At 43.2% G+C, this 20,869-nt stretch overlaps 1 protein-coding gene and 1 long non-coding RNA gene across 3 annotated transcripts in view; one reads left to right on the top strand and one right to left on the bottom strand.

Moving 5' to 3' along the window:
- Nucleotides 1-20,869, bottom strand: part of LOC117873353 — a 62,432-nt gene that overhangs the window by 767 nt on the left and 40,796 nt on the right. Inside the window, exon 2 of the long non-coding RNA XR_004644697.1 lies at nt 15,205-15,329. This is a non-coding gene — a long non-coding RNA (uncharacterized LOC117873353). The remainder of the gene's footprint in view (nt 1-15,204; nt 15,330-20,869) is intronic.
- The window catches only part of ANKRD12 (ankyrin repeat domain 12), a 118,021-nt gene that overhangs the window by 64,936 nt on the left and 32,216 nt on the right, over nt 1-20,869 (top strand). For both annotated transcript variants that reach the window (XM_034762616.1, XM_034762615.1), the window contains 4 exons: nt 2,524-2,670; nt 8,498-8,698; nt 13,394-13,536; nt 16,125-16,272. In XM_034762616.1, the coding sequence (XP_034618507.1) occupies nt 2,524-2,670; nt 8,498-8,698; nt 13,394-13,536; nt 16,125-16,272 (639 nt within the window). The remainder of the gene's footprint in view (nt 1-2,523; nt 2,671-8,497; nt 8,699-13,393; nt 13,537-16,124; nt 16,273-20,869) is intronic.

The raw sequence follows: 20,869 nt of genomic DNA, 5'->3' as shown, positions 1-20,869 counted from the left end.
AAGAGGCTACTGCTGTCAAACGCCAATTTAACACTTCAACAAACTATGGTTCCACATGCTTAACCAGTGACTTCTTCTAGTTCAGTGGTTTTTCTTTCTTTAAAACTTCAGCAGTAAACACTTACTACTTGGATATTTTTAAATTCAATTTTAAATTACGTTAATAGATTATAGTTAGGTTTGGCCTTAATGTATTGTCATAATTTTTAATTTAACTTTAAATAGATTTGTTTTCTAACAGAAAAATATATTTAATTTAAATTTTAAAAGCTATTATTTTAATCATAGATTTTTATCCACTTTCCTTATAATACATGGGTTCTGTGCCTGCAAACCCTTCATAATGTGAATCAGGTTTTCAGAATCTGGTCATGAAGGGAAGGGAAGATGGGAGGCTAGTGTCACTACAGGGACAGAGCTACGGTAGTAAGGGTAATGTAAATGCATTTCCAATGCTCAGCCTGCCGCCGGTCTGGAGTTCTGTCTGCTGGCTCCTGCCAGCTGGGGTCCCGGCCCCGCTCAGCTGCTGCTGGCCAGGGTTCCGTTCACCCAGGCCGGCAGGCTTAGCAGCTCAGCCAGCTGATGGTCTGGAGTTCCAGCTGCTGGCTCCTGCCAGCCAGGGTCCTGGCCGTCGGCCCCGCTCAGCCCGCTGCCGGCCTAGGATTCCGTTCACCCAGGCAGGCAGCAGTCTGAGCGGGGCCGGTGGCTGGAACCCCGGCTGGCAGCAGCGTGCCAGTAAAAATTGGCTCACATGCCGCCTTTGGCACGTGTGGTAGGTTGCCGATCCCTGGATTAGAATGTCAGCCAGCTGAACAGGGGAAAGCAAGCAGCTAAACAGACATTGTCTCCCCAACTACCTGAATTCCTTCCATCTTCCTGCCCCTACTGATCTAATTAAGAAGGCAAAGGGGTTACCAGTTACTGTACATGGCAGAGTATGGTCCTGAGCTTAATGGTATGCGGAGGAGGTCTGAGCAGGCAGGCTCAGAGAGAGGAACTGGTAAGGCAGACAGTGCCATCATGAAATATTATACTTCCTGCTAGTATTGTTAGAGGATTGCTTTCTGTATTTAATCCATTGCTTGTACTGGGCCTGTAAGGAGGCGAGACAGAGGGGAGAATTTGTTTAGCAGAAGTGTGTTGAGTTCGTTTTGTTCTGCTGCGTGACATCCTCAGAGCAACCTACAGACCCTGCCTTCTAACAATGGCAAATACAATCTTTAAAAAAAGGTAAAGTAAAAGTTAAAAATAAAACAAGGCCAAACTACCAAAGCTGTTGTTAAACACTTGAGGGCTACCTTAGAATTCCAAATCAAGTTTACAAGTAAAAATGATGATAATTTTACCATCTTAATACACTGAGAGAAGATGAACAGTACATTATCTACATTTACACAACACTACAATACATGCGTTTATAAACATCACTGAGGATAGAAAAAATAAAAATAATCTAGAAAGGTAGAAAAAACACTAGTGCAGTTTAGGACTGCATGGTCAGAGGTAACACATCACACGTTATTCCCATCTCTATAAAGCTCCGGTGAAGCCACACCTATAATATTGTGTTCAGTCAGAAGAAAGTGGGCAAACGATGGAATTTGAAGAGGAAAGACAAAAAGACACAGACCAAAGTTTTCAAATTGGCACAAATAATATTATGTTCTACATTCATGTTTAGCAGCTTTAAAAAGTGGTCTGATACTCAGAGCATATGCAGCTCACATTGAAATGAGTGGAAATTTTTAGGTGCACAGCACCTTTAGAAGTCAGGCCATTTATTTAGGTGCCTAACTTTAGGCTCCAAATTCAAAATCTTTGATCCTAAATATTAAATAATTCTGCTAAATGTTGACCAAGGGGAAACGCATAATAGCTGCACATATTGGAAGAGTAAGGAGGGGAAGGAATTACTTAAGGTGAGACAAAGGGATGTAAAATTAGGAGTAATGAGATGAATTTCAGGACAGCAGTATTTAGGCAGAATATCAGGAAAAATTTCCTAATAATGAGTTTTGTTAAATAGTAGGATAGTCTCCTGAGGGTAATGAATTCACCATTGTTTCTGATGTTTTCAAACTGGATTCTACAAAGCACTAGAAGATATAGTTGGGGACACTCTTGCAGTGGGATTGGGGTACACTAGAGGACTTTAAGGAATTTTCCACCTCTTTCTTGATTCTGTGAAAAATCAAAGTTGTGACTACACATCAGTCTGAAAACAAGTTATTGACTTTATAGTTTTATTTGTATGATATACTTCTAAAATCTTTAAGTGCTTTATTCATGAGTATATTGTTGCAGTCAGCTGAAAACTATGTCAAAACTAGTGGTGCATACCCTCCTGACCGAAGAAAAAGGAACACAAATGTACTAAGTGGGGCAGCATGACATAGTAATGTATTTTTTTTCTCCAACCTCCAGCTCACATAAATAATTGAAAATGGCTATTTCTGTCTGTGTGAGATTCTGTAATATAGTTGGTTATTTTTCAGAATCTTATTAGTGTGCTAATATTTCCAGAGAAAGAAGGCCCAGAGAAGAAGAAAATGAAAAAGGAAACTGGAAGTAAGAAGTCGACACCAGTTAGCATACTTTTTGGTTATCCGCTTTCGGAGCGCAAACAGATGGCCCTTCTTATGCAGATGACAGCTAGAGACAACAGTCCAGGTGATACCAACTACCACTGAGTTACTGTTTCTCTCTCTCCTCCCTATTAAACCCCCCTCCACCTGTTACATTTTTTCTTGTTTTTTAAAGCAGTCTTTGATTTAATCAAGCACTCTTCTGAATTTGCAAAGCAAAATTCTTCTCATGGAAAATTTCATCTTTGTAGAAAACTGCATTTTCTGTCAAATAATTTGATGAAAAATTCCTGACTATCTTTAGTTATAATATACAAAGGGTTGTTTTAGGATTGCTGTGGTGACTGTAATAATGAATTTCCCATTTTTGAGTATTCCATCTCTCAGCTGTCATGTTACATTTTCATTGGGGGGTTTTTTGGGGTGGAGGGGTTGCACTTAATATATTCTTACTAGTTCAGTGTGCAATTCAACTCTCACTGAAGTCCATGGGAGTCTTCATATGAGGTGAAATTATGGCCCCCTTGAAATCAGTGACAGAATTCCCATTGACTTAAATAGAGTCACGATTTTCACCCGGGGGCTGGATCAGCTCCTTAGTGTCTAATGCTGTTTACAGGAATAAACTATAAAAATCAATCATCATAGGAGCTGTAATATATTTTTGTTAACATAACAATTTAACTTCCATTTTAACATAAGTGTTTATGAAGTTAATACTTTAACAAAGGTAATCGGAAGGTAAATGACTAAATTAACTTTTAGAATTTGGTGGTAGTTGATAAACGAGGGGTAGGCAACCTATGGCATGTGTGCCGAAGGCAGCACGCGAGCTAATTTTCAGTGTCACTCATACTGCCCGGGTCCTGGCCACTGGTCTGGGGGGCTCTGCATTTTAATTTAATTTTAAATGAAGCTGCTTAAACATTTTAAAAACCTTATTTACTTTAACTAAACTATTGTATGTATGTATGTATGTATATATTATAGACTTGTAGAAAGAAACCTTCTAAAAATGTTAAAATGTATTACTGGCACACAAGAGTGAATAAATGAAGACTCGGCACACCACTTCTGAAAGATTGCCGAGCCCTGTGATAAACCAAGTTGTTCTGTTGTGGTTATAACCAGAGCTGTGAAGAGAAAGATATTTCTATTTTGTGTAGGATTTTAATATTTCAAAATTTGGTTTCATTCTGATTTGGAAAAGAAATAAAAAATTTCAAAATTCTCCATGAAAGGGAATCCTGGAGAATCTGGTTCAGGAGCAGACTTTCTAGCTGGCTTCCCTGAAGCTGTGGACTCCAGAAGCACCGGGGTCCTGAGCCCAAGGGCAGGCTGGCTGGCTACCTGGGAGCCACAGGCCCTGAGAGTCTGGGCTGTTGAGAAGCCATGAGCTTGGGAGCAGGTGATTCTAGGGCTTCCCAGCTCCCTATCAGCCTACCTAGTGAGTTGCTGAGGAGCCTCAGAGCTTGGGAGTCAAGGCTTCCAGACTTCTAGGCTCTCAGCTGCCCAGCAGACAGACTCCTGAATACCCAGGAACCTGGAAGCCTGGGCTCTCCAGGAGCCAAGCTGCCAAAGAGTTGGGTGGGGAAGCTGGTTCCTTTTCCACTCAGCTTATCCAGAATACTTCATCCCATGCTCAGAGTACACTTTATCCAGTTCTCTGGATTTCAAGAAATTAGTTCAACTCTGGACTCGTCACAGGTTTCTTTATTGGCATACAATCAAACTACACTTGAATTGATCTGGCTCAAGTATAGGGGATGGGAACAGGTTATATCACATATCCAATTTACATAATCATGACTCAGCTTACATACACACTTACAGGTAATAAGTTAGTTAATATATTGTATCACACACTTTGATTGGGCTACTAATTATTGTAACCAGTCTATGTACACATCATGAACGGTTCACAAGCTGCAGAGTATGGTAGTAAGTAAAGCAAAGCTGCAAGCTTATCACACATTACTCTTCTTGCAATTTATTTAATTACATACACTGCTCGACAGCCAAAATGCTTATGAAATAAATGTAGTCAAACTTTACTAATTCTGGGTCACTGAGAACGAAAATGATGCTTAAAATTGTTGATTGGCTCTAGTTTTCAAGATATGCTATTGGGTCAGTATATACGACCCTTCACTTGGGAATGGCGGAGGATAAGTGAGTTATAAAGGGAAGGGAATCTCAATTTAAACCAGAAATGACTAAAATACATCTTTGACTGGATCAATGAATAAATCTAGGACTGGGGTTTGGACAGTACTTGCTTTTTAGGCAAAACAATGAATGATGCAATCTGAAGCTGGTATTGCGTCATACATGACAAATTGCCCTATATCAGCTCTAGAAATCATACAGTGTCGTGCTCTCTTATTTGTCAGTGTTTGATTTTGCAAAGGGACACATTTCTGTTTAGCCAAAGTGAGCAGAGATGCCTCGTACTGGTGTGAACAGTGCAGATAACTTCTGCGATGTTTGTGGTGAAGTGACTTTTGCATCACAAAAGCGCAGTATAACCACTATGGTTAAGAAAGCCTTTATTTTGGCTGCAAAATTGGAGATCAGGACAAGAGGTGGGCCCCACACATATGCTGCAACACTTGTGCAACAAATCTTCGCCAGTGGTTGAACAGGAAAAGGAAATCTATGCCTTTTGCAGTGCCAATGATTTGGAGAGAGCCAACAGATCATACCAGCAATTGTTACTTCTGCATGGTGCCTCCAGTTGAGAAAGGTGTGTCAAAGAAGAAAAAGTGGACTGTGCATTATCCAAACATTCCATCAGCTATACGCCCAGTACCCCATGGAGAAGGACTGCCGGTTCCTGATGCACCAGAATCATTCTCACCTGAGTCAGACGAGGAAGAGGATGAAACTTCTGGTCCTGAACCATCAGTGTCACAGGACCCACATTTTCTCCCATCCTCCTCCTCTGAACCACACCTCATAACACAAGGTGAACTGAATGACCTTGTCAGGGATTTGGAACTACCCAAGAGTAAGGCAGAGCTCTTGGGCTCCAGACTACAGCAGTGGAATCTCCTGGCAGGTGATGTTAGGGTTTCCATGTTCCGTGACTGTCAAAAGGATCTTGTCCCATTCTTCTTCATGGAAGGTGATCTTGTAGCCTGCAACAACATCGATGGTGTGATGGCAGCCCTCAACATCGTTCATGATCCAGATGAGTGGAAACTGTTCATTGATTCATCGAAGACGAGTCTTAAAGCTGTTTTACTGCATAATGGCAATGTTTTGCCATCAATTCCAGTTGGTCATGCAGTCCATATGAAGGAAACCTATGACAACATGAAACAACTTTTGAGGTGCATAAACTATGACCAACATCAGTGGCAGCTTTGTGGCGATTTGAAGGTTGTTGCTCTCTTGCTTGGTCTGCAGATTGGATACACAAAATACTGCTGTTTTCTCTGCAAGTGGGATAGTCGTGCAAGAGATTCCCACTACATCAAGAAAGATTGGTCACTCCGACAGTCATTGGAGCCTGGGAGGAAAAGTGTTCAGCATCCACCACTTGTTGAATCAAGGAAGATTTTGTTACCACCCTTACAGATCAAGCTGGGTCTGATGAAGAACTTTGTCAAGGCCATTGACAAAACACAAGCAGCTTTCAAGTACCTCTGTGGAAAATTTCCAAGGTTAAGTGAAGCTAAGATAAAGGAAGGTGTCTTTGTTGGTCCTCAGATTCGTGAACTTCTTCGAGATGATGCATTTGACCATGCAAGGAAAAGATGGCATGGAAAGCCTTCCAGTTAGTGGTAATAAATTTTCTCGGAAACAACAAGGCAGACAACTACAGGTTGTTGGTGGAAAACCTCCTCAAGGCATACAAAAGCCTTGGTTGCAACATGTCACTAAAGATACATTTTTTGCACGCTCATCTAGATTTTTTTCCACCGAACTGCGGCGCAGTGAGCAACGAGCACGGCGAGCAATTTCACCAGGACATTGCAACAATGGAGAAACGCTATCGGGGCAAATGGAGCCCATCAATGCTTGCAGACTATTGCTGGACAGTGACAAGAGATGCTCCATTTAATGAATACAAGAGACAAGCCAAGAAGCGCCAAGTAGACACTGAATAGGACTAAACTATGTACATAATAGTTTTTTGCCTTTTTGTTTCATAATACATTTTATTTATATAACCCTTTTGCTGATTTTTAAAGTTTTACATAAACAGGACAGGTGAAATATTATCATGTAAAGCAACCATAAAGACAATGAAAGACCTAGGTTTACAATTTATGATTAAAACTCTATCTACACAATATACATAGACATAAAATGTAAAAACTTAAATATCTTAGAAACAGTAGCCAATCAGTTGTTTTAATTGTCATATTTGAATTCAACACATCAAAATACATAATAAATAGCACATTTTATCTCTGAAGCAGACGACGTCTCAAAAATTGTAGACCAGTGTTATTTACAAGGCCACTTATAAGTTTATGCTTCGTACAGTATTAACCTCTGTTTCCTTACTTCCCTTCCTTACTACTTCTTAGGTTGTTCATGCAAGGCCTACAGCTGGCAAGAAATCGGGCAGCTTTCCAGTGGAAATCTGCCTACTCTGCTTGACACTAAAAATCATGGACTGAACAGAGATGCTGGATTTATGGCTTATTACAACAATTTGAAACCCACTAACCCTCTCTTTTTGTCCTATGAGTGCAGACGTGTTAAAAGGCCACTCTACCTTGAGAAATCCCTTACAATATGTGCTAACTACTTATCCTAAACAATCTATTCCAACCTTGCATTTTGCTGTGATGCTGGGAGTATCTTTCACAGACCTGAAGAAGAGCTTTGTATGGCTGGAAAGTTTCTCTGTGTGGCTGGTGTCTCTCACCAACAGAAGTTGGTCCAAAAAAAGATATTGCCTCACTCACCTTGTGTTTTCTGTCAGACCTTCACCAAAATTGTCTCCACAGAATGTTTTCTCCGAGTATTGCTGACCATCTTTAATTATAGTCTCATGATTTATGATATTTTCTACTTGAGTAGTACTTTCTGATTATTCTAGAACCATCTGTTATTTCAAATGGGTACATTTTTCTGTTTGTTTCTTTTTTTAATTATAAAGGATTTTTACTCCTGGAAGATGCTGAATTGACATTCCTGTAACCTGAAAACCACTATAACCACAAAACGTCTATATTTTGGGCAGCAGTTATGCAAGTTGCATCACACTGCCTTACTTTGGGTTCCCATCTCTGTTGTTGAGAGGATAGTTCAGTGTCCATATACATTCAATTCTTCACCTCTCTGCTTAGAGACAGTGAGAAGATTTTGGTGAAGTAGACTTAGGGCCAGATTTTTGGAAGTATTTAGGTGCCTAGTGGAATTTTCAAAAGTGCCCAAGAAGCTTAGGTAATTTTGAAAGTCCCACCAGGCACCTGTCTGCACCTTTAGACCTTTAAAATAAATACCTTTGAAAATCTGGCCCTTAGCAATTTGTTTTGGCCGTCGACTGCGGGTACCTCCCCCAAAGCTCCTATTGGCCGCAGTTCCCCGTTCCCGGCCAATGGGAGCTGTGGGGGGCAGTGCCTGCAGGCGAGGGCAGCGCATGGAGCCCTCTGCCCCCCTCCCCCCAGGGCCAGCTGCTTCTGGGAGTGGTGCGAGGGCAGGGCAGGCAGGGAGCCTGCCTTAGCCCCGCGGTGCCACAGGGGTGGCAATCCCATGGGCCAGATCCAGCCCGCGGGCCATAGTTTGTCCACCCCTGGATTACAGGATTTTGAATAAACTATGGAATCTATTAAAAGACATGACCAATTGTGGACACTGAAATTTGAAGATGGTGAGAAAGTAAAATAAAGTAAAGCAAAAATTATCCAGCTACAAAATTTATATTGACTATTTTTCAATTTATTTTGTAGATTCCAACCTGCATCATCCTTTACAGACAACACCAACACAAAAGAAAACACCAAGCTCCTCATCAAGACAAAAAGACAAAGTTAATAAGAGAAATGAAAGAGGGGAAACTCCTTTACATATGGCAGCCATCCGAGGAGATGTTAAACAAGTTAAAGAGTTAATCAGCCTAGGCGCAAATGTGAATGTAAAAGATTTTGCAGGTAAGGTTGATATGCCTTCATTTCATTAAAAGTCAGCGTTAGTCCCGAATTTGTTACTAGAGGTCAGACTTAATTCCAATTTAAATCTGATATGAATTAATACTGTAACTTAAAAATAATTACCAGAAGTCTCTCAACTTGTGCTATAGTGGTTGTTAAGGCAGCTGGGGTAGTTGGTGGATGAGATTGGGTTTGTGTATATATATTTTTTTATTATTAATACGAGCATCCAGAGGCCTCAGTTTTGATCAGGACCCTGTTACGCTATGTATTGTCTAAAACTAGGGGTATATATTTGAAGAACTTCTAATTGAAGATTATGAGCAATATATGATGGGGTGATAAGAGAGACCAGCAACTTATACCATTTTTATTTATTTATACTGTCTGTCTCTCACTTGTTGGTTTTTATATAGTTTTTGTTATTACACTAAAAAGAGACTTTCCTTACCTGCTTCTGAGTCACTTGCCTCATTAAACATTGGCCAGTTTTTTTTGTTGACATCATGGTAGAAATTGGCCATGGAAGGGTATTTGAAGGCGGAGAGAGTTGTATCTTTGCAGATCAGTTCAGTAAGGCTGTTTTGTACACAAGTGGCAAAGTAGAAGAAAGCACAATGATGTTTGTAAGAGGCTGATGGCATTATTGGTGGGGCAGAACAGTAGGTAACATTTCATCAGCTTTGTCTTTTACAGCTACTATTAATTTTGAATTTCAGTAGCACCTAGGAGCCCTAGTTATGGACCAGGAATTGTGCCAGGCATTGTACAACCACAGAACCAAAAGACGATCCCTGCTCCTTGTCTGAGTATAAGACACGAAACTATAGATGGATATAGGCAGATGGGAGTACAAGGAAACAATGGTCAGCATGACAGGCAGTGGTTGTATCACACCTGCAGTCTAGTTGTTGGGGATTATAAAGAAACAGGTGGTTTTGGTCAGCATGATCATCAAGTGGTCTTAGCACACCAGCAGCCTAGTGCTTGTCATGGTTTTGTAGACCTAATGGAAAGGAGAGTTTTAAGAAGGACAATGTGTTAGTTTTGCAGATGTTTATGAAGATCTTCTCCAAGCATAAGGGGCAATGTGGGAGAAAGCACAAAGATGCTTGTTTGAAAATGTAACAAGTGGGTGATGGAGGCTGGTATTGGTTGATCAGAAACAGGAGTTGGCATCTCAGTAGTGAGTGAGAGATAATAGGTAGGGTGGGGATAGGCCAGAAAGGGCCTTGAAAGTGAAGACAAGCTGCAAATGTTTGTTGCAGTAGAGAGGAAGGAGCCAGTGGGGGGATACAAAAAGAGGTGTGACGTGGTCAAAGCAATGGGCTAGGAAAATTATCCATGTAGCAGCATTCTGGTGGATATAAGCCGGACAAGATTTTATCTCTCAGGGCCAGAGACAGGATGTTGCAGTAATCAAAATCAAAGGATGCCTGGGAAAGAGCATTAGTTGTGTGGATGGACATGAAAGTCATATGTTAGAGATGTTTTTTGCAGAAAATCTGCAAGATTTAGATTTTTGCCTAATTGTGAGAACCTATATAGAGCTCTGAGTCAAGGATGACACCTGGATTACAAGCTAGAGCAGGGGTCTCAAACTCAAATGACCACGAGGGACACATGAGGACTAGTTCATTGGCCTGAGGGCCGCATCACTGACACACACCCCCTTGCTGCTCCCGGCCCTGCCCCCACTCCACCCCTTCCATGAGGCCCCGCCCCACCTCTTCCCACCCCCTCCCTGCCACCATTCCAACCCCTTCCCAGAAGTCCCCATCCCAACTCTGCCCCTTCCCTTCCCCCAGAGGGAACAGGAGGGGTGTGGCGGGGGCTCAGGGCAGGGAGTTGAGGTGCAGGGTGCGGCAGGGAATGCAGGAGGTGTGCTGGGTGTGGCAGAGGGCTCAAGGCAGGGGGTTGGGGTGTGGGGTGCAGGAGGGGTGAGGGGTGCGGTAGGGGGTCAGGTTGCAGGGGGCTCAGGGTAGGGAGTTGGGGTGTGGGATGTGGCAGGTGGCTTAGGGCAGGAGGTTGGGGTGCAGGCAGGGGGCTCAGGGCAGGGAGTTGGGGGGCAGGGTGCAGGAGGGCTTCGGGCTCTGGCCCGGAGCCGCTTACCTTGAGCGACTCCGGGGTGTCAGCATCGCACACGTCCCTGCTGCCCCTGGGGGAGGGGAGGCGGAGAGGTCTGCACGCTGCTTGCCACTCCTCCAGGTACCTCCCCTGAAGCTCCCATTGGCTGTGGTTCCCTGTTCCCGGCCAATGGGAGCTGCAGGGTGGTGGTGGTGGTGCCTGGAAGCCAGAGCAACACACGGAGACCTCTGCTCTCCGCCCCCCCCCCTCCTCGTGATGCCAGCCGCTTCAGGGAGCGACACGGGGCTCGAGGGGGGCAATCTCGCGGGCCGGCTGTAGTTTGCTTACCCCTGGCCTGGAGGTAGCCCGGGGAGGGAGGGGGCCCACGGGCCGCTTGGCGGGCCTCAGGAAATAGCCCCGCAGGCTGCGTGTTTGAGACCCCTGAGCTAGAGTGATGAGCAGAATGGTGGTGTTGTCTACAACAATCAGGAAATGAGGTACTGAGGTGCACTTTAGAGTGGAGGGAGATGGAGTTATGTTTTAGCCATGTTGATATTGAGCTGACAGCTAGACATCCACAAATTGATGTCAGACAGACAAGGTGAAAATTTAATTTGAACAAGAGAGAGGTCTGGAGGAAAAAGGGAGATGTGAGAGTTGTCAGCATAGTGACAGTAGCTGAATTTGTGTTTGCCAGTGAGGTTACCCACTGATAAGGTGTAGAGGAGAATAGAAGAGGCCAAGGACGGAGCCCTGTGGAACTTTCTCAGAAAGTTGGATGGGTGTTGAGGAGGATCCTCTGGTGGACATGCTGATGAAGCGATAATTAAAGGGGTAGGAGGAGAACCAGGGCAGGACAGACTCACAGAAGCCAAGGCAGGCTGAGATTTGAGATGAGCATGGTCAACAGTGTCACAGGCAGCTGAAAAGTCAAGGAGACTGAGGATGGAGCACTGGTTTTGACCGTTGGCCAAGAGGTTATTAGAGATTTTACTGAGAGCAGTTTAGGGGGAGGGCAGTGGGTGGAAACCAGACTGGACAGGGTCTAGGTTTGAATTGGAAGAGCAGAACTGCAGTGTCTAAATTTGAGGCCCCCTTTGAGCTTGAGGCCCAGGCTAAATGGCCCTCCAGGTCCCCGTCCCCCCCGCTGATTGGCACTGGGGAGGGGTGGGGAGCTAGGGATGGGAGGTTGGTAGGACAGACTTTGTGATGGGAGATTGGTGCCTGGAAAGAATCAACAGCCATATCAAGGGAGGAGAGGGCTGAGAGCAGATGAGAAGTCATCAATACTGATTGTCTGGAAGTCACAGAAAGGCCAAGTACGGGGCGTGAGGGGAGGCTCTTGGATGATGCTGAAAAGAGGCCAGCTGATGGTTGGAGAGGGGTAACTCAGCAACAGAGAAATTGGAGAGAGTGGGGGAGTGAGCACTGCTTGGTGAAGACCAAGTAAAGTAAATGGCCCTTTGGTGAATGGGAGAGTTGAACTAGGGTTGCAGGTTGAATGAAGAAGTGAGGTGGAGAAAATGTGCAGCCTTGGGGTACATCTACACTACAGGGGGGAGTCGATTTAAGATACGCAAATTCAGCTACGTGAATAGCGTAGCTGAATTCGACGTATCGCAGCCGACTTACCCCGTTGTGAGGACGGCGGCAAAATCGACTTCTGCAGCTTTCTGTCGGCGGTGCTTACTCCACCAGCGGAGGTGGTAGTAAGAGCGCCGATTCGGGGATCAATTGTCGCGTCCCAACGGGACGCGATAAATCGATCCCCGAGAGGTCGATTTCTACCCGCCGATTCAGGCGGGTAGTATAGACCTAGCCTTGGTGTCAGATGGCTTAGTAAGATGGAACTTGAAGTCCCTGATTATGAGAATTAATGCTAGTGGCTTTAAGAAATATCAGGAAATACATTTTTTTGGTTTATTTGTCAGTAGCTTATCTAGAATGATTGATAAGGGGTAGGTGCTATTCACACCTGTACTCAACAATGTGAAAGCAGTCAGTCATTACTGTTGTATGTTCAGTTACTCTAGAAGAACAGAGATTGGCAATTAGCATAAGCAAACTTCTTAAGATGGAGATTTGTTGTAATTCCAAATGGAGTCTTATTCAGTCATTTGCATATAAATCAAATAATGATGTGTCTAAAATATTTATTTACCAGGAAGGAGTGAGGTGTATAATTAGGGTGGTGGTTTCTGATCAGATTCTCAGTTTTGCCACAAACTTGCATTGTGAGCTCCGTTCTCAGTTTAAATATAGGATGCTTACCTTCTGTAGTGTGTTAGTGTGAGTCTTAACACTTATAAAACACATTTTGATCTTGAGACGGAAGGTGTTACAAATAGTGCCACATTATGTATATAAAGTCCAGTATAGCACAGGAATTTTCTTTGTGTGTGTGTGTGTGTGTGTGTGTATACACACACACACACACACACACACACACACACACACATATATATCCTAAGAAAATACACACACACACACACACACACACACCACTTTGAAATGACCCACATAACAATTATGTTTTGTGCTGATGTTTTCAAGTGGTTTGTTTGGTTACAAACAATATATTAATATTATAAGATCAAAAATTAAACATTCTGACTTCCATGATTACAGGTTGGACTCCGCTTCATGAAGCTTGTAATGTTGGTTATTATGATGTTGCTAAGGTTCTGATAGCAGCAGGAGCAGATGTGAACACACAAGGACTGGATGATGATACTCCACTTCATGATTCTGCTAGCAGTGGGCATAGAGATGTAAGTATGCTTTAGAAAAATGATAAGTAAATATCTGTAGGTGCAAATGTTGAATCTAGTGTAGTCTCTACCGAATGACCATGTAATCCTGATTCTGCTCTTTGTGACATCTTAAAATCTTTTGTCTTGCTTTTTGCCATTTTCAGTACTCGACAGATCTTTTGTCCTACTCTCTGCTTCAAAAAATGTAGAAAGACTCTAAAAGCTATTGAATGGAAGCAGGTTAAAAAACAAGATTTTCTTTTCCTAAGGCTTTTTCTACTGTGTGTGTTTTTCAACAGAAAACAACTTCTAAACTACACTCTAGCTTCTAGTGAATATTTCAAATTGATATTTTATAAAGTATTTTTATAGTATTTCATTCATTTATTTATGGACTTATGTATGGAGCTAGATAAGCGTTTCTCCTGATACTCTTAAGAATTACTTGCTGTCACGTCTTGAAGGAAATTGAAATTATTTCTGTAGGTTTACATCCATCTATTTTCTCCATCATTTCTGGATTTGTGTTTTTTATCTCTATGCAGGATTTCTGCAGACTAGATGCTCCAGTCATTGATCGTTTATTTGTTAGCACATAAAATAAGGATTATTAATAAAGCTATGTGCTTTGATCACTGTACGAGACTAAAAACATAGATCATCTGTACATCAAACAGATTACATTCTAAACAAGACAGGGTACACTGGGAAATCTAGAGTAGAAAATGACAAGTTTTTTTGCTATATTATAATTATTGACTTCCTTCTTGTGGGTATCATGGCAGAAGAGGGGCTTCAGAATGGAACTGAATGAAGAAAGGATAGTGGCTTGGAAAACAGAAAATAGAGCGTTCTAGGCATGTAGGACCTGGATGGACAAAGTCACCAAGATAGTTGTGGAAGAAGTGTACAAAAGGGGCATGAAAGCTTTCATCATTAAAGGAATTAAGGGGATCATGTGATAAGAAACAAGTTCAGAGATGCATGAGCCAGGGCAGAATTATATAGGTCTGTAAAGGTAAGGACAAGAAGTTTTAAACTGGAGGGATTCAAAAAGGGTTGGTGATGTGATTAGATCAATAGGCAAGGAAGATAATTTTAGATGGGATTTTGTAGCTGTCTCTTGTTTGTTCAGTGCTTTCTGTTTTGTTACAAAAAGTATTTTGGATTGGGAAAGAAATTATCCTCCAAATGAGCGATGGCAACAAAAATTTTAAATCTTCCTATTAGTTCATCTACTTGAGAGAGCTGAGCAGGAATCACAGCTGTCCAGTTGATGTAATGAGTTACCAGAAATTCATTTTACAACTACTGAATTACATAAGGACAAACTTTTCTTTTTTCTAGTTGTACCTCTAAACCCAGTTATAGAATATACACTTTTACAATTTACTAATTTTATTATATAGTGTTATTTGGGGTTTTTGTCCATTTGGTTCAGATGGCCCACTTCTGGCCCCCACTGATTTTGTCTGGCCTGTTCATTTGTTAATCACAAGTTAAATTTCAAGTCTTATGCATTTAAAAAAAATATGCTAGCCAATCACTTCACTCTCGCACCAGTTACTGCTACGAAGTTCTTGAGCCTCAAGCAACACTGAAAGGCTTATGTTGATACTGCCTACTGCCATGGCCTGTACTACAGGTCACAGTTGCTGCTGTGTGCTGGGTTAGTACCTTGTTTACCTGCATGCTCAGTTGTAAGCTCCTCTGCTGTCTCCCTCAAGCACTCAGGGAGAGCTCAATAGTTCCAGGAAGACGTGCCAACTGCTCAGATCTGGCTGCCAAATAATGCAGGATATTGAAAGGGTCTGAAGAGAAAGAGAGCGCTGGTTAATGTTGGAAGGAGAGGAGAGTTCTGGCGGGAAGGTATGAGACAGCCATCAGTTATGGAGAAGAGGAATAGGTCATGGCATAGGAATGCATGCTTGGTAAAAATAACTCACTGTGCTGCCTTGTCTGATTCAGTTAGTTAAAATCAACAAATTGTTAGAACCTCTTTTTAATTTGAAAACAAGTAAATTTTTACTTAATAAAAAGTTATGGTCCTCCAGTTTTTCATCATCTTATAGCAGTGGCTCACCGCCTTTTCTTCCTAAAACCCCAAAACCACCTGTGGCTTTTTGTCACTACACTTCTTGAAGTGCCACTTTCCCTTCCTCAGAGCAGAGTGCTGTGCAGATGGGTCGAGGAGAGTAAGGGAGAGCTCAGGAGTTGCAGCTGGGTGAGTGCGAGCAGCGCTGGAGCAGAGGGAACAAGAGTGAAGAGCGGCTCCTTCCTTTGCTCCCCCTGCTGTTGCTTAGTCCAAACAACTGAAGACATTTAATTGGGGAGGGGGTGCATTTTTTCTCCTTAATTTGATGGGCTACATCCCATTTCAGCAGGTAGTATGCAACCCAGAAGTCCAGTTCTGCAACCTGGGCCTCCGTAGGTAAAAGGTTGGAGCACTCTGTTATGTCATTACAGTACACAGAGCCCATGTCAAATTGGAGATTATTACTCAAGAAGGCAAAAATGAGGAAGAATGCACAATTAATGTTTGTATTCATTTAGTGGGTCACTTCTTAGCTCTTACAAAATGTAACAACCAAGTTCTCACATTGCAGATTGTGAAGCTGCTGCTTCGACATGGTGGAAATCCATTTCAGGCCAACAAACATGGTGAGAGACCAGTTGATGTAGCAGAAACAGAAGAACTGGAACTGCTATTGAAAAAGGAGGTGCCTATTTCTGATGATGAAGACAGTTGCTCAGGTTAGAGAGTTAAACCTTAATTGCACAGTACTAGAAAAATGCATTATAAATAACCTCTTTTTTATTTTTTATTTTTTTGATAAAAGAATATAGATTTGTTCACCTCATCTTGCATGTTTTGACTGTCTTTTAGTAACGATAGCTAGTACAGTTTATTAGAGAAAGAGTTTGTAGCAACCCCTGTAGTTAAGGTTGTCTAACACTTTTCATTTCAAGACCCTGTTTTTATATGCTGATTAGTGTATTCAAGTAAAACATAACTCTGTAATTTTTTTCTGATCTTTTCAGTTGGCTCAAAAAAGTTTAAAAATGCAAGTCTTAGGAAGGAGAAAAGAACTTTTTATTTCAGTTACATAATAATGTGACTGATGTTTGTTTCATATCCCTTTTTAAAAAAATGCCTAGTTTACACAAGGGGGGGTTAGTTGAGTTGACACATGCTTTTTGATGCACTGTACATAAGCCACAGTAATAGCGTACACGCAGGCTGGCTATGCCCTCTTTCAATTTGCATCAGTTGTGAGGGCTTCTTGTATACTAAACACATGGCATTCTGGGAGGGTGTCCCATGGGCCTTTGCTTTGCTGCTGAGCAGTGTGCATTCTGGAATTTTTCTTGTGTGCACTGTGGGGTGCATAGCGGAAGCCAGTGTATATTCTGGGTCTTGGGTCAAATTTTTAAAAAATCCCATGATTATGATCTGCCTCATGCTTCATCTCTTTCTGGGTGGACTAATGCCATTTTTGAATTGCTGTTAGCCAGCATGGACCCAACAATCCTTTGCACTGCTTTGCTGGCAACTGTGAATACACAGAGGCTGCTTGGGCTTATTTGAGCTCTCGAAGCTGGGTGGCTTCAATTTTGGACTTCACCTTCAGCACCACCAAACAAATGATGTTACCGGAGTAGCATCTTCTCCAGCAGCAGGGAAGGGAGGAAGAAGATGACACCGAGCAACTGGCACTACAGGAACGGTTCCTAGATCAGCTTCACACAGTGCAACACTGTTCCGACCTAAGAATTGGTGGGAGAGGATTGTTCTGAAGACCTGGAATTACCACTAGTTGCAAGAGAATTTCAGGGTGGCAAAGGCAAGCTTTTTTTAGATCTGTGCTGAAGTAGCCGTGAAACTGCTGCAGCAGCAGCGTGCCAATGTATGGTGCTCCATACCCATTGAGAAGTGGGTCGTCACTGCAATTGGGAAGCTGGCCACTCCTGCATGTTACTAGTCCATAGCAAAGCAATTTGGTACAGGGAGATTGACTGCTGGGGCCATGGTCATGCAAGGATGTGATGCCATGCGTAAGATACTGTTGCAGTGGGTTATAAAGCTTGGTAATGGTCAGGAAATTATTGATGAATTTGCACACATGGGGTTCCCAGACTGTATTGGATTTTGATGGGACCCACGTGCCTATTGTTTGCCATCCTCATGAAGGCTCAGAGTTGATCAATAGAAAAGGGTATTTTTCCAGGGTCTTCCCAGAACATGGTTGACCACCATGGAAGGTTCACAAACAAAAATGCTGGGAAGGTCCATGATGCTAGGATATTTCAGAATTCAGCTTTGTTTACCTTAATGAATAAAAGAGAGTTTGTCCCCAGGATCACTATGGACACCAGTCTAATGGCATGGAGATTGCTCTGATCATCCTGGGAGACCTGTTTTATCCTCTGCTTCCCTGGTTAAGGAAGCCATTCAGGGTACATCTACATAGCAATTAAACACCCACGCTTGGCCTGGGTCAGCTGACTTGGACTCACAGGGCTCAGGCTGCGGGGCTGTAAAATTGGCAGGTAGACGTTCAGGCTTGGGCTAGAGCTCAATCTCTGGGACCCTGCAAGTCAGCTGACTCAAGACAGCTGCGGTCGTGCCACAGGTCTTTTATTCCAGTGTAGATGTTCACTTACAGGCCACTTGGACTGAAGGAAGGAGCTATTTAACTATTGCCTCAGGAGTTGCAGCATGACAGTTGAGCGTGCTTATGAGCTAGGTTAGAAGTTGCAGAAAAAAACTTGCCTAAGATTGTAGCTGCATATTGAATTTTGCACAATATTGTGAGACTAAGGGAGAAAGCCTTAATGATGGGTGGTAGGCTGAGACTGCAGAGACTTGCTCAGAGGTTTGAGCAGCCATCAAGACATCCACTGAAAAATGGAAACAGCCAGGATAATTGTCAGGGATGCCTGTTGATTTCAGGCCTGAGACTCAGAGCATTTAAATTGTGCAGCTGTATATCCAGCTTTTATCCTGACGAGAGGGGCAAATGGATTGTGAGCATTACAGTGTCTTCGATGGGGTGAAACAAGTAGCACATTGTGGCACTAATTTTATCTTATATTTTTGTAAAAGCCTATGACGTGCTCAGTTTAAAGATTTCTGTGTAAAATGTATTGTCCATTCTTCCTGAATGAATGTTTAATGTTTCTTAGTAAACAACAATTTATTATATAACGACCAGAAATAAACCTTTAATTAAAACAATGAAATGCAGTTTTAAAATGACACAGTACAGAGGAGGACAGAACACAACAATGGGGAGGGGGGCCTCTCCAATTCACAGGCAAGTATACACCTTACCTTTGCCTCTTCTTGTTCTTTGGCCTTACGGTGTTCAGTGTCAGGGCTCTAAATCAAAGGCGTTGGATGGGTCTAAAAGCTGGGTTGCCAGGTGCAATTGTTTTCACTGCCCTGACCTTGGGCTAGGGAGGGAAATGGTCTCTGGGAGCATGGTTGCAGGGGTGCAGCAGAGAACATATGCTGGTGTTCCCAGTACCCCATATTGTCCACGGGCTGCAGAAGATGGCTGGGTCCTGGTTGAGCGCATTAGATTGTCTGTGTGCCTGCTAGCAGCATGCTCTGCAGCAGAGTGTTCTGCTTCTCAGTTGTCTCTCCACATCCCTTTTTCTCCATAGTGTCTTTTGTCATGATGACACTGTCTCTGGACACTGCAATGCTCTCTTCGAGTAGTTCTGTGTGTTTTTTCCTCTCCAACCTCAGGCTTCTCAGAGAGCAAATGGACCTAAGACCCACAGGATAGATGCAGGGAGAGGAAAGGAAAATAGGTAGATGGGTATGTGCCCTCCATGAAATGGGCTTTTAAACAGTGAATGGTTGGGGCATTAGTATGAGACAGAAGCCGACTGCCTGGCCAGACCAATCACCATTTTGAAAATATGTAGAGGGGGGAGAACAGACAGTGTGGTCCAAGGAATCAAGGAAGCAAGGGCTGGAGACTCGGGGAATGTCTACACTACGGGATTACTCCCGATTTTACAGAATTCGATTTTTGGCAACAGATTGTATAAAGTTGAGTGCATGCGGCCACACTAAGCACATTAATTCGGTGGTGTGCATCCATGTACCGAGGCTAGTGTCGACTTCCGGAGTGTTGCACTGTGGGTAGCTATCCCATAGTTCCCACAGTCTCCCCCTCCCCCTGAGCTGCTGCTACTAAACGTAGTGACTCTGGGAAATGTGCAGGTCATAGTAGATGGCTTTGCTGCAATGGGATTCCCTAACTGTGGTGGGGCGAGAGATGGAACCCATATCTCTATCTTGGCACTGGACCACCAGGGCAGCCAGTACATAAACCGCAAGGGATACTTTTTAATGGTGCTGCAAGCACTGGTGGATCACAAGGGACGTTTCACCAACATCAACGTGGGATGGCCGGGAAGGGTTCATGACGCTCGTGTCTTCAGGAACACTAGTCTGTTTAAACAGCTGCAGCAAGGGATTTACTTCCCGGACCAGAAAATAACTGTTGGGGATGTTGACATGCCTATAGTTATCCTTGGGGACCCAGCCTACCTCTTAATGCCATGGCTCATGAAGCCATACACAAGCAGCCTGGACAGTAGTCAGGAGCTATTCAACTATAGGCTGAGCAAGTGCAGAATGGTGGTAAAATGTGCATTTGGACATTTAAAGGGTCGCTGGCGCACTGTACTGACTCACTCAGACCTCAGCCAAACCAATATTCCCATTGTTATTGCTGCTTGCTGTGTGCTCCACAATCTCTGTGAGAGTAAGGGAGAGACGTTTATGGCGGGGTGGGAGGTTGAGGCAAATCACCTGGCCGCTGATTACGTGCAGCCAGGTGATTAGAAGAGCACACCAGGAAGTGCTGCACATCAGAGAAGCTTTGAAAACCAGTTTCATGACTGGCCAGGCTACAGTGTGAAAGTTCTGTTTGTTTCTCCTTGATGAAAACCTGCCCCCTTGATTGACTCATTCCCTGTAAGCAACCCATCCTCTTCCCTTCGATCACAGCTTGCTTTCAAAGGAAATAAAGTCACTATCGTCAGGCATGGGGGTGGGGTAGTGGTGGCGGCCCCCCTAGAATTGCATGCAGCTCAACGTGAAGCGGCATGTCTGCGGCTCTGCCCCGGACCTTCCGTTTACGTCTTTGGTTTTCTGGTACGCTTGCCTGAGCTCCTTAACTTTCACGTGGCTCTGATATGAGTCCCTATTGTGGCTTCTCTCCATCATGCCCTTGGAGATTTTTTCAAATGTTTTGGCATTTTGTCTTTGGAACGTAGTTCTGCTAGCACGGAATTGTCTCCCCATATAGCTATCAGATCCAGTACCTCC

This window comes from Trachemys scripta, chromosome 2, assembly GCF_013100865.1.
Source record: "Trachemys scripta elegans isolate TJP31775 chromosome 2, CAS_Tse_1.0, whole genome shotgun sequence".
NCBI classification, from domain to species: Eukaryota; Metazoa; Chordata; order Testudines; family Emydidae; genus Trachemys; species Trachemys scripta.
The sequence above is the reverse complement of the archived record's forward strand: the minus strand, read 5'-3'. Positions and strand labels throughout refer to the sequence as shown.